Below are 15,225 nucleotides of genomic sequence, written 5' to 3'. Positions count from 1 at the left end.
GTCTTCCTCCAGCCCTGATGCCCCGTTCTTCTTCATATAGTCCAGCTTCTCAAATTATTTGCTTAGCATACAGACTGAATACGTATAGTGAAAGGATACAACCCTGGTCCCCACCTTTACTGACTTTAAACCATGCAGTGTCCCCTTGTTCTGTTCGAACAGCTGCCTCTTGGTCTATGAACAGGTTCCGCATGAGCACAAGTAAGTGTTCTGGAATTCCCATTCTTCGCAATATTATCTATATTTGTTATAATCCACACAGTTGGATGCCTTTGCGTAGTCCATAAATCACAGATTAACATCTTTCTGGTATTCTCTGCCAAGATCCATCTGACGTCAATGACATCCCTCGTTCTACATCCTGTTCTGAATCTGGCTTGAATTTCTGGTAGTTTCCTGTTGATGTACTGCTGCAACTGCTTTTGAATGATTTTCAGCAAAATTCAGCATAATTTTACTTGTGTGTGACATTAATGACATTGTTCAATAATTTCCACATTTGGTTGGATCACCTTTCTTTGGAATGGGCACAAATATGGATCTCTTCCAGTTGGCTGGCTAGGCAGCTGTCCTCCAAATTTCTAGTCATAGGTAAGTGAGCACCTCCAGCACCGCATCCATTCATTGAAACATCTCAATTGTTGTTCTGTCAATTCCTGGAGGCTTGTTTTTTTGCCAATGCCTTCAGTGCAACTTGGACTTCCTCCTTCTGTACCATTGGTTCTTGATCATACGCTACCAACTTATGCTGTCAGTTTGTCCTACTGTGGCGGCTTGTGTGTTGTTGTGATACTGTAAACTTTGCCACCGGTATTTTAAATACCAGCAGGATCACCCTTGGTGGACAGGTTTCAGCAGAGCTTCCAGACTAAGACAGACTAGGAAGAAGGACCTGGTGGTTCACTTCTGAAAAAACTGGCCACTGAAAACCTTATGAATAGAAGTGGGCCACAGGAGCAGGCTCCTACTTGGTCTCCTTGGCTCTGGTCTCGCTGTCATTTATTACATCTTCCATAATTTTTTTTTTTTTCCATAATGCTTTTAAATTCATCTTTCAAAACCAAAAATCTGATCATGTAACTCCTGGGTAAGTTTATAAACTTAATTATTCCTTACTGCCAACAGATTATAACTGAAGCTCTTAAGCATTGCTTAAAAGTTCTTTCAAAATCAGCCTTTACAGCCTCACCACCCACTTGTGCACCAGTCACTCTTCTGCCTGCTTCATATGGATGAGCTCATCCAATCCCAACAACATCTCTGTAAGGAAAGTACTATCTTTCTTTGTTGTTCTGCAGATAAAGCACAAAGAGATTAAATGATTTGGCCTAGTGTGACCTGGCTACACATGTGGGAGCTAGGAGTTAAACCCAGAGTTTGTATATTTCAAAATGTTTTACTTTCTTCCACTTTCAGAAATCAACGGGTATTATGAACATTTACCTGTACCTTCTGTTGGGAGAGGCCCCACTGATAACTTACCAGACAGCAGCACACAGTGGTTAAGATGCTGACTCTTGGGTCGTATTGCTTGGGTTTGACTCCTGCCATCCTCACTTTCTAGCCTTGTGACTAATCTCTTTGAGCTGCAGGTTACTCATTGGTAAAGTCAGGGCGAGTGGAAAGCTGGGAGGATTAAGTGAGATTAAACTTGCAAAACATTGCAAAAGGTGTGCCTGGCGGGTGGTCAGGGCTCAATCCAAGCAAGGTCACTGTCTCCCTGTGCAATTGTTCCTGTTCATTTTCAATAAAGACATGGCTATATTAAAAGTTTACAATAAATCACTTATGTGGCTAGGCATAATGACTTCCATGAGAAAGAATATACTGAGAACAGTTGTGCTTATTACTTTGGAGATGACAATAAAAACAGGAAAAATGAGAAAAGTGAAGAATGATCTCTGCATCTAAGTGCACTAATTTAAGATACGCAGAAAGATAAAAGAAAGCTCTGTTTTTTATAGTCCTTAAACCGCAAATGAAAAAGAAAGTAAAAATCTACGGGAAGTGTCTCAGCTTCTCTTTCCTTTGGAGAGAATGAAAAAGATTCCAGCAAAAAATGTAGAAATAAATAGCTAAATTCTTGTGGAAGAATTTAGCTAATATTTAGTTTTCTAAGAAATAAGACAACAAATTAGTTAGGATTAAATAATCCAACATGCTCTGAGTATTTATTAAGTACCACTTTTTGTCAAGTACTACGTAGTAAGCATGAGGAAGACCCTCTGTGAGATCGTTTGGCATAACAGATGCAACAATGAACTCCAACATGCCAGAGATCATGAGGATGGTGCAGGACTGGGCAGTGTTTTCTTCTGTTGTACATGGGGGTTGCCATGAGTTGGATCTGACTACATGGCATCCATCCATCCATCGTCCATCCATCCCCCCACCCACCCACCCACCCATCCATCATCCATCCATCCATCTACCCACCCACCCACCCACCCACCCACTCACCCATCCATCCATCCAACCATCCACCCGTTCATCTATTGCATTTTGGGTAATACTTAAAAAGAAGGGGGAGGGCTTGTAATCTATTAAAATTGCATGGAAGAAGTATTTAAAGTACTTTTAACTGAAAATTATTTCCATATAGAGTGATAACCACATTAACCTACGTGCCCAGAGCTGGGCTATACCCTTCACATATCGCTACCCGGTCCTCACAGTCGCATGGGGAGAGGGCGGTTATTCCTAATGTATGGAGCTGGAGACTGAGCTCAGAGAAGTTAAGTACTGTGCCCACATTTGTGTAGTTTAAAAGTAGTAGATTCAAGATTTGAACCCAATGCACTTTCCATGCCAACACAGTACCTTTGCAAATACATAATTATTACACTTACAAGTCTGCTACTCTCATTTTAAAAACCCACCGAAACCAAACCAAACCAAACACGTTGCCGTCGAGTTGATTCTAACTCATAACGACCCTATGGGACAGAGTAGAACTGCCCCATAATTTCCAAAGAGTGCCTGGTGGATCTGAACTGCCAACCTTTTGGTTAGCAGCTGTAGCTCTTAACCACTACGCCATCAGGGTTTCCAAAAACCTACCAGCATGGCTTATTTGTATCATAGTTCCTACACTGGAAAAAATCGCATCAAGATTAAAAAACTATACCCCCACTTTATGCAACAGATGCATCCCTGCAAAGTTGTTCACGAATCAACATTTTCCAAATAGGGCACTATTTTTTTTATTGCTATGGTATCATAGATTTTCAGAGATAAGCTCAATTTATCAGATATGTAAAATTGATAATTGTTATACTCTCCTCTATGTTCTTCTATACTTCTTATTTGATGGCAGTGTTCGCAAGTACCTTAACTTATTTTAAAGTTTGGATAGTCACCTATTGGAATTTCTTAAAAGGAGGGCATATCCATGCATTTTTTATATACAGAGTTAATAATCACAGCAAAATTAAGGGATTCCTAATTCTCCTTCTCTTACTATCATCTCACAAAACCTGACTGAAGAGCCTGCATTTCCAACTATTTTTATATTGTAAATATACTACTTATATTTACATAAATGCCTTTTCAGGGCACAAGATACAAAATGAGCCTGTCATTGCTTATATTTCCTAACATATTCTAGGATATTGCCTTGCGAAATCATGGTCACTGAAGCCCACAGAGAAAATGACACACACCACCTATATTTTCCCCTGTAAGGTACACTGTCTTAAAGGTACCAGTACATAAAATGGTGCCTCTGTTAATTAATGTTGGTCACGTCCATTTTTTTAACCATTAAATGAAACCAGATGGTGTTTATACATACATACATATATATATTTTGTCCTACCCTAGTTAAAACCAAAACAGCCAGGATAAACTCAGCTGAAGAATGCTGCTTACGATTCTTTTTTCTAATTACTCAAATAAATTTTTTTTTTTTTAACTCATATTCACAGTTTGGTTGTGGGTTTTACACGACAGGGTTGTTAATTAAAACTACTGCACATTCTGGCACATTCGGGTACGCATTTTATGATTGTGAAAAGGTCATATAGTTGAAAATAAAGTTCAGTACGCCTCCTGCATTTAGCTAAATAATCACAGAGGGTGTTTAAAAATAATTTCTCTTCCTCTCCTTCTCCTCCAAGCAGCTTCTTTTCTGCTCCTGATTTACTCGTGATTGCCCCTTCAGGCCACCTCTCTTCCTCAGGGTGACTGTCCTCATGTGTCCCTCCAAATGCCTCAGGAGAATTACCATTTTGCAGAGGGTTATTAGAAAAACACGGGTTCTGGTAAAAACAAAGCAAAACAAAATCCTGGAAAAATGATATCCTAGAGTAGAAATACTTAAATGAATCCTCCATTGAGTATTTGCAGCCCTGATCTTCCAGGTGACAAACACATATGCTTGAATATCACAGATCCTTGGTTAAGAAAAGATGGGCACTCCTTTGCCTCTACCCTGAGGGGCCTCTAAAATCAGACAGGGCTTCAGCTAACTCCCATCCCCTCAACTATCTAATGGAATGAACCTAAGCTTCATCTGATGTTTTCAATATGAATCATAAACTCAAGACAAACCTGAGTCCTTTCCTGCTACCACAGTCTGATTATTTCATTTGTGTGTGCCTTTGCTTCAGTTTTGCCCATTTCTGAAAACATTCGCTCTGTTTTACTCTTCTAAACCTTTACTTTATGTAGTTTCATACTGCTCATTAGTTTGATCAGGATTTCTATTCTGTATTTTAAACTCTCGGTGAATATTTTCTTCCCATTCTGATGCCTGGTGGGTTAACAATGGTTGGTTGTACAGTAGCACTTAAGTTATGTCAGCTGAAGAAAAATAAGAACTCAGCAAGTTTGTAGCTTCATCGTGATATTAACTCACTTATAACACGTGGCTTTTCCTCCCACTGACCCTTTTGCTGTGGACTTTTTTATAGTTTTGTTGTTAGTGCTCTTGCGTTGATTCCTACTCATAGCGCTCCTGTGTATAAAAGGAAGGAACACTGCCTTGTCCTCTGTCATCTCACAATTGGTGCTATGTTTGAGCCCATTGTTGCAGCCACTGTGTCAACCTATTTCATTGAAATGGTGAGATTTCCAGTCCTAGGGATGTTAAAATAGGACATCATAAGAAAGTACAAAAAAGAACAGGAGCAAATACTAGAGTGCTGGCTTAGAGGAAAGGAAAAGGGTTTGGTTTATATAATTCAAAGGAAATCTTGGTTGGTGCCCCTTTCGATTATTATTTCAAATAGGGTTTATCTTCCTTAGTTAAAATATTTTAAAAATCTTCACAGTGCTTTATAATGCCAGTGTCTTATACCTTGGAGGTCTACTGGCATTTATATTATCTAACATTTCCAATTTACAATGGCTTTAGCAAGAGGTAAGAAGTAATCCTTAAGAACTTTCTGAAAAGTAACTAGACAATAAATTGCAAGGAGGCTGTGTGATGAGTTTACAGTTAAGTTAAAATTAGCAGCTGATTAAAATCCTAAAGCTGTGGGTTCTTATCCTAGCCTTTCTTTCAATCTGCTGAAGGATATGGGGGAAGTCATAAAGAGCTACCCAGTTTCCTTATCCAAAACACCATACTGGGATCAAAATAACCAATAGTTGAGTAATAGCATCAATAAAAGGGTTGAGTAGTGAGGATTCATAATAATTGTAAATAATGACTTCATATTTGTACAGCTACAAATATAAGCGGTTTTATGAATATTTAAAAATATTCACATTCACAAATTTAAAATATCAAAGTAGAGGGATTAAATGATTTGCCAAGTGTTGAACAATGAATGGGTTTCTCAGCTAAGATCAAATCCATAACTCTTTTGCATTAATTTTCCTCACCGTATGTTGAATTTCACTGCACTAAAACTAAGATTATTAATATTCTCTCAAGCAGGAATCTTAATTAACTTGTATGTCCACTCATCAGTAAAAGAGCTAACGTTTACACTGATGAGACTCAAAGGCATTATGATACTGTAGTCCCCCTGAATTAAGTTATAGAACAAAGAAAAAAATTAATTTGCTTTCTCAGAAGATTGCTAATTTTCAGATGAGACTACAGTAAAATGTGCTCGATATTAAAATAGTAGCCCATATATTTTAAATTGAGTAAGCTTAATACCTTCTGCAACTTAACATTTTTCCTCTCTGAATGTTAACAGAATTTGTAAGGAAACTTACAGAGTTCAGATCATTAAATCTGGGGCCACCTTCTATGCTACTGTTTTAGGAACAAAACAGTAAATAAGAAAATAACCTAACAAAACTGAAATAAAAGTAAAGGCAGAATTGAGTGAAAGCAGTAATAAGCCCTGGTTGGTTATGTGGGAGACGCGGTCCCCGGAATTTCAGAGGAGCCATATTGTACCTGCCAGAGAGGTTGCTTACATAGGCCGGCCTAGCATCTTTAAGTTATTTCAGTTAAGGAAAAAATAGAATAAAACAAATTTCATTAAGTAAAACGATAATTCTTTGTAGACGACATGTTTATTGGCCTGGAAAATTCAAAATAATTATACACACACACAAAATTACAAAGAAGAAAAGAATTTGACACAGTCGCTGGGTAAAATTAATATATAGAAATCAACAGCCTTTACATACAAACAACACTAGTTAGAGCGTAGCAAGTGAGAAATGATTCCATTTGTTGTAGCAGTTTACCACTTTTGTTTTATTCTATTTTAGTTTTGTTGTTAGGTGACCCTTTGTGCAACAGAACAAAACACTGCCCCATCCTGCGCCATCCTCAAAACCATCGCTACGTTTGAGCCCATTGTTGCAGCCAGTGCGTCAATACATTTCATTGAGGGTCTTCCTTTTTTTCACTGACCTTCTACTTTACCAAGCAGGATGGATGTTCTTCTCCAGGGACTGATCCCTCCTGATAACATATCCAATGTACATGAGACTAAGTCTCACCATTCTCGCTTCTAAGGAGCACTCTGGCCGTACATACTTCTTCCATGACAGATTTGTTCGTTCTGGCAGTCCACAGTGTATTCAACATTCTTCACCAACATCATAATTTAAAGGCATCAATTCTTCCACCTTCCTGATTCATTGTGCAGCTTTTGCATGCATATGAGGCAATTGAAAATACCATTGCTTGGGTCAGGCAAACCTTAGTCTTCAAAGTGAACTTAAGAAGGTCTTTTCTCATTAGGGGGAGAGCAATTAGGAGTATCTAGCAAGGTGTATATAAGTTTTTGTATAAGAGACTGACTTGATTTGTAAACTTTCACTTAAAGCACCATAAAAAAAAAAAAGGTCTTTTGCAGCAGATTTGTCCAATGCAATATGCCCTTTGATTTCTTGACCACTGCTTCCATGGGCCTTGACTGTAGATCCAAATAAAATGAAATCTTCGATAGCTTCAATATTTTCTGTATTTATCAATATGTTGCTTATTGGTCCAGTTATAAGGATTTTTAGTTTCTTTAACTTTTTTTTTTTTTTTTTATGTTGAGGTGCAATCCATACTGAAGGCTGTAGTCTTTGATTTTCATCAGTAAGTGCTTCAAGTCCTCTTCACTTTCAGCAGCCAAGGTTGTGTCATCTATATATTGCAGGTTGTTAATGAGGCTTCCTCCAATCCTGATGTTGTGTTTTTCTTCATATAGTCTGGCTTCTCGGATTATTTGCTCAGCATACAGAATGAACAAGTATGGTGAAAAGACACAACTCTGATGCCCCCCTTTCCTGATTTTAAACCACTCAGTATCCCCTTGTTCTGTTTGAACAACTGCCTCTTGATCTATGTACAGGTTCCTCATGAGCACAATTAAGTGTTCCAGAATTCCCGTGCTTCACAATGCTATCCATAATTTATTACGATCCACACAGTCGAATGCCTTTGCATATTCAATAAAACACAGGTAAACATCCTTCTAATATTCTCTGCTTTCAGCCAAGATCCATCTGACATCAACAATGATATCCCGCATTCTAAGTCCCTTTCTGAATCTAGCTTGAATTTCTAGCAGTTCCATGTTGATGTACTGCTATAGCCACTTTTGAATGGTTTCAGCAAATTTTATTTGCGTGTGATATTAATGATATTATTCGATGATTTCCACATTCTGTTGGATCATCTTTCTTGGAAATGGGCACATATATGGATCTCTTCCAGTTGGTTGGCATAGATGACTTGGCATAGATGACTGAGGGCTTCCAGCACCGCATCTGTTTGCTGAAACAATTGTTATTCTGTCAATTCCTGGAGCCTTGTTTTTCACCAGTGCCTTCAGTGCAGCTTGGACCTCCTCCTTCAGTACCACTGGTTCTTGATCATATGCTACCTTCTGAAATAGTTGCATGTCCCTCAATTCTTTTTTGGTACAGTGACTCTGTGTATTCCTTCCATCTTCTTTTGATGCTTCCTGTGACATTCAATATTTTGCCCATAGAATCCTTCAAAATTGCAGCTTTAGGCTTGAATTTTTTCTTCAGTTCTTTCAGCTTGAGAAATGCTGAGTGTGTTCTTCCCTTCTAGTTTTCTAACTCCAAGTCTTTGCACATGTCATTATAATACTTTGTCTTCTGGAGCTGCCCTTTGAAATCTTCTGTTCAGCTTGTTTACATGGTCATTTTGTCTTTTCACTTTTGCTATTCTACGTACAAAAGCAAGTTCAGTCTCTTCTAACATCCACTTTGGTCTTTTCTTTCTTTCCTGCCTTTTTAATGACCTCTTTCTCTCTTCATATATGATGTTCTTTATGTCATCCCATGACTTGTCTGGTCTTCGGTCATTAGTGTTCAACACATCAAGTCCATTCTTAAAATGGTCTCTAAATTCGGGTGGGATACACTCAAGGTCATACTTTGGCTCTCGTGGACTTGTTTTAATTTTCTTCAGCTTCATCTTGAACTTGCATATGAGCAATTGATAGTCTCTTCCATAGTCTACCCCGGTCTTGTTCTGACGGATGATATTGAGTTTCTCCATTGTCTCACTTCACAGATGTAAAAGATTTGATTCCTGTGTATCCCAACTGGTGAGGTCCACATATATAGCTGTTGTTTATGTTGTTGAAAAAAGGTATTGCAACGAAGAAGTCATTGGTCTTGCAAAATTCTATCACATGATCTCCAGTGTCATTTCTATTACCAAGGCCATATTTTCCAACTACCAATCCTCTTCCTTTTTTCCCATTGTTTGCATCCCAGTCACCAGTAATTATGCATCCTGATTGCATGTTTGACCAATTTCAGACTGCAGAAGTTGGTAAAAATCTTCATTTTCCTCATCTTTGGCATTAGTGGTTGGTAAGTAAATTTGAATAGTCTTATATTAACTGGTTCTCCTTGTAAGTGTATGAATATTATCCTATCATTGACAGCGTTGTACCTCAGGATAGATGTTGATCTGTTCTGCTTAACAATGAATGCACTGCCATTCCTCTTCAACTTGTCATTCTCAGCATAGTAGATCAAAATGGCCAATACCAGTCCATTTCAGCTCACTAATTCCTGGCATATCCATCTCTATGTGTTCCATTTTATTTGTGACGACTTCCAATTTTCCTAAATTCATACTTCATACATTTCATGTTCTGATTATTAATGGTTACTTGCAGCTGTTTCTTCTCATTTTGAGTCATACCACAACAGCAAACGAAGGTCTCAAAAGCTTTACTCTATCCATGTCATTAAGGTCAACTCTATTTTGAGGAGGCAGCTCTTCTCTAGTTGTATGTTGAATGTCTTCCAACTTGAGTGGCTCATTTCTGGGCAATATATCAGACAACGTTCCACTGCTATTCATAAGGTTTTCATTGGTCAATTTTTTCAGAAGTAGACCACAGATCCTTCTGCCTAGTCTGTCATAGTCTGGGAGTTCTATTGAAACCTGTCCACCATAGGTGACCTTGGTGGTATTTAAATACCAGTGGAATATCTTCCAGCATTGCAGCAACACACAAGCCACCCCAGCATGACAAACTGACAGATGAGTGGTGGATGAAGAAGGCTATAAATGCTCTTAAAGGAAAGACAATTTTTGTGTAATGGAAAAGGTTTATAATGTTCATAAATGTGCAAATTTAAAGTTAAATCATAAATTTATGAGAATCCAAAAAAAAAATTACCAAAAGTAATTTTTTTTTTTTTTTTTTTTTGGTACCAGAAAAACTAATTCTGAAGTTCACTGGGAAAACTGAATATGCAAGAATAGCTGGGGAAATTCTGAAAAATAACAGTGATAAGAGGAGATTAGCTGCTTTTTAGATTTTTAAAACCTAGTGTAAACTCTGGTGGCATGTTGGTTAAGTGCTACGGCTGCTAACCAAATGGTCGGTAGTTCGAATCTGACAAGAGCTCCTTAGAAACCCTATGGGGCAGATCTACTCTGTCCTATAGGGTTGCTATGAGTCAGAATTGACTCGACAGCAATGGGTAAGTAACGGGTAGTGTAAAGCCACAGCAATTAATGTGGACTAACTCATGAATAGATAGAACAATGCACATAAATAAAATACATATGGGAATTTAACATATGAAAATGTGAAATTTCAAATCATTGGAGGAAATATAAACTATTCATTTAATAGTGCAGGGACAACTAGATAGGCATCAAGAAAAAAGTAAGCTGAACCCCTCCTTCACACCTTACACGAATGTAAATTCCAAACGGAGCAATATTTGAAACCAAAAAAATGAAACAATAAAAGCATTCCAAGCAACCATGGTAGATTTTTTTTTTTTAGGAAAAGTAAAGCCCTTTCTAAGTATGTTATAAAAATAGAATCCACAAAAGAAGACTGATATATTTGATTAGAAAAAATATATAAAAAATGCTATACAAACCCATTGCTGAAACTGTCTCTCAAATATGAAGGCAAAATTAGGACATTTCCAGAAAAACAGAACTTTAGGGAATTCGTAAACACCAAACCAAAACTACAAAAAATACCCAAGAGAGTTCTCTGGTTAGAAAATCAATAATATCAGATATCGACCCAAGACCAGAACACACGACAGAGCAAACAGGTGTCAAACCAGATAGGGAAATCACAAAAATAAATAAGATAAAAAACCACTCAAAACAGGGAAACAGTGATGTCATTATGTAAAAGAAGACAACATTAAAACAATAAAGAGGCACTAAGAAATGTAGTCATAGATCTTTCATATGGAGAGGAAGACAAGGTGATATAAAGAAATAAAAGTTAGGTTTAAACTTAGAAAAATAGAGGTAAATATTAAGGTAACGACAAAGGAGACTAACAATCCTACCCATCAAAACAAAATACAAGAAAAAAAACAGAGACTTAGCAGAAACAAAAGCAATAACAATGAATAAGTGGAAAAGACAATATATAAAGTTAAAGTATGCAGCACGAAAAATTAAGTGGGAAAAAGAAGCTGTCAAAAACACACAAAAAAAGACATCAAAATGACGGCACTAAACTCATGCCTAGTCATAATTATGCTGAATGTTAATGGACTAAATGCACCGATAAAGAGACAAAGAGTGGCAGAATGAATTAAAAAACATGACCCTCTATATGCTGCCTATAAGAGACACACCCTAGACATAGAGAAACAAACTAAAACTCAAAGGATGGAAAAATATATATATCAAGCAAACAACAACCGAAAAAGACCAGGAGTGGCAATATTAATTTCTGACAAAATAGACTTTAAGGTTAAATCCACAACAAAGGATGAGGAAGGACACTATACAATTAATAAAGGGACCATATACCAGGAGTATATAATCACATTAAATATTCATGCACCCAATTACAGGGCTCCAAGATATATAAAACAAACTCTAACAGCATTGTAAAGTGAGATAGACAGCTCCACAATAATAGTAGAAGATTAAACACACCTCTTTCGGTGAAGGGCAGGACACCCAGAAAGAAGCTCAATAAAGACACAGAATATCTAAATGCCAGAATAAACCAACTCGACCTCATAGACATATACAGAACACTGTACCCAACAGCAACCAAGTATACTTTCTTTCCTAGTGCACATGGAACATTCTCTAGAATAGACCACGTATTAGGTCATAAAGCAAGACTTAGCAGAATACAAAACACTCAAATATTACAAAGAAATCAATGACAGAAAAAGCAGGGAAAAGAAATCAAACACTTAGAAAGTGAACAATACCCTGGTCAAAAACGACTGAGTTATAGAAGACATGAAGGATGGAATAAAGAAATTCATAGAATCCAATGAGAATGAAAACACTTTCTATCAAAACCTTTGGGGCACAGCGAAAGCAGTGCTCAGAGGTCAATTTATATCAATAAATGCACACATACAAAAAGAAGAAAGGGTCAAAACCAAAGAAACATCACTACAACTTGAACAAATAGAAAGAGAACAACAAAAGAAACCCTCAGGTACCAGAAGAAAGCAAATAATAAAAATTAGAGGAGAATTAAATGAACTAGAGAACAGAAAAAAAAATTGAAAGAATTAACAAGACCAAAAGCTGGTTCTTTGAAAAAATTTAAAAAATTCATAAACCATTGGCCAAACTGACAAAAGAAAAACAGGAAAGGAAGCAAATAACCCAAATAAGAAATGAGATGGTGATATTACAACAGACCCAACTGAAATTAAAAGAATTATATCTGGTTACTATGAAAAATTGTACTCTGACCAATTTGTAAACCTAGAAGAAATGGATGAATTTCTAGAAACACACTGCCTACCTAAACTAACACAAACAGAATTAGAAAAATTAAATAATGCCATAACAAAAGAAAAGATTGAAAACATAATTAAAAAACTGTTCCACCCCCCCCCCACACACACACAAAAAAAAACCTGGCCTGGAAGGCATCACAACAGAGTTCTACCAAAGTTTCAGAGAAGTGTGCACACCACTACTACTAAAGGCATTTTAGAGCACAGAAAACAATGGAATACTCCCAAACTCGTTCTATGAAACGAGCATATTCCTCATACCAACATCATGTAAAGACACCACAAAAAAAGAAAATTACAGACCTATATCCCTCATGAACTTAGATGCAAAAATCCTCAACAAAATTCTAGCCAGCAGAATTCAGCAACATGTCAAAAAAATATTTCACCATGACCAAGTGAGATTCATACCAGGTATGCAGGTATGGTTCAACATTAGAAAAACAATTAATGTAATCCATCATATAAATAAAAGACAAGAACCACATGATCTTATCAACTGATACAGAAAAGGCTTTTGACAAAGTTGAACACTCTTTCATGATAAACTCTCTGCAAAATAGGAATAGAAGGAAAATTCCTCAACATAATAAAGGACATTTATACAAAGCCAACAGCTAACATTATCCTAAATGGAGAGAGTCCGAAAGCATTCTCCTTGAGATCGGGAACCAAACAAGGATGCCCTTTATCACCACTCTTATTCAATCTCGTGCTGGAGGTCCTAGCCAGAGCAATTAGGCTACATAAAGAAATAAAGGGCATCCAGATTGGCAAGGAAAAAGTTTAAGTATCTCTATTTGCAGATGACATGAGCTTATACACAGAAAACCCTAAGGAATCCTCAAGAAAACTACTGAAACTAATAGAAGAGTTCAGCAGAGCATCAGAATACAAGATAAACATACAAAAATCAGTTGGATTCCTCTACATCAACAAAAAGAACATCAAAGAGGAAATCATCAAGTCAATGCCATTTACAGTAGCCCCCAAGAAGATAAAATACTTAGGAATAAATCTTACCAGAGACGTAAAAGACCTATACAAGGAAAACTACAGAATACTTCTACATGAAACCAAAAGAGCCCTACATAAGTAGAAAAACATACCTTGCTCATGGATAGGAAAACTTAACATTGTAAAAATGTCTATTTTACCAAAAGCCAAATATAGATACAATGCAATTCCAATCCAATTTCCAATGTTTTTTAATAGGATGAAGAAACAAATCACCAACTTCATATGGAAGGGAAAGAGGCCTCAGATAAGTAAAGCATTACTGAAAAATAACAAAGTGGGAGGCCTCACTCTACCTGATTTTAGAACCTATTATACCATCACAGTAGTCAAAACATCCTGGTACTGGTACAACAGATAGACCAATGGAACAGAATTGAGATTCCAGACATAAATCCATCCACATATGAGCAGTTGATACTTGACAAAGGCCCCAAGACAGTTAAATGGGGAAAAGACAGTCTTTTTAACAAACGGTGCTGGCATAACTGGATATCCATCTCAAAAAAAATGAAACAAGACCCATACCTCACTCAATGCACAAAACTAACTCAAAATGGATCAAATACCTAAATATAAACTCTAAAAGGATAAAGATCATGGAAGAAAAAATAGGGACAATGTTAGGAGCCCTAATACATGGCATAAACAGTACACGAAACATTATTAAGAATCCATAAGAAAAACTAGATAACTGTGAGCTCCTAAAAATCAAACACCTATGCTCATCCAAAGACTTCAAAAGATTAAAAAGATTACCTACAGACTGGGAAAAAGTTTTTAGCTATGACATTTCTGATCAGCATCTGATCTGTAAAATCTACACGATACTGCAAAAATTCAACTACAAAAAGACAAATAACCCAATTAAAAAATGGGCAAAGATATGAACAGGCACTTCACTAAAGATGACATTCAGGTAGCAAACAGATACATGAGGAAATGCTCACGGTCTTTAGTCATTAGAGAAATGTAAATCAAAACTACAATGAGATTCCATCTCACTCCAACAAGGCTGGCATTAACCCAGAAAACACAGAATAATAAATGTCGGAGAGGTTGTGGAGAGATTGGAACACTTATACACTGCTGGTGGGAATGTAAAATGGTAGAATCACTTTGGAAATCAATTTGGCACTTCCTTAAAAAACTAGAGCTCGGACTACCATACAATTCAGCAATCCCACTCCTTGGAATACACCCTAGAGAAATAAGAGCCTTTACAGGAACAGATGTATGCATACACATGTTTATTGCGGCACTGCTTACAATAGCAAAAAGATGGAAGCAACCAAGGTGCCCATCAATGGAAGAATGGATAAATAAATTATGGTATATAAATACAATGGCATATTACACATCGATAAAGAATAATTCTGAATCAGTGAAACACTTCATTACATGCAGGAATCTGGAAGGCATTATGTTGAGTGAAATTAATCAGGTGCAAAAGGGCAAATATTGTGGAAGACCACTATTACAAGAACTGGAGAAATAGTTTAAACAGAGAAAAGAATATTCTTTAATGGTTATGAGAGGGGGGGAGGT

General features: G+C 36.9%; 1 protein-coding gene across 1 annotated transcript in view; it reads right to left on the bottom strand.

Moving 5' to 3' along the window:
* The window catches only part of L3MBTL4 (L3MBTL histone methyl-lysine binding protein 4), a 547,866-nt gene that overhangs the window by 106,084 nt on the left and 426,557 nt on the right, over positions 1-15,225 (bottom strand). The window contains 1 exon segment of the mRNA XM_010587124.3: positions 15,153-15,163. Within this exon segment, the coding sequence (XP_010585426.1) occupies positions 15,153-15,163 (11 nt within the window).

This window comes from Loxodonta africana, chromosome 11 (genome assembly GCF_030014295.1).
Source record: "Loxodonta africana isolate mLoxAfr1 chromosome 11, mLoxAfr1.hap2, whole genome shotgun sequence".
Classification (NCBI taxonomy): Eukaryota; Metazoa; Chordata; class Mammalia; order Proboscidea; family Elephantidae; genus Loxodonta; species Loxodonta africana.
Note: the sequence above shows the minus strand (reverse complement) of the source record. Positions and strands in the feature narration are given on the sequence as shown.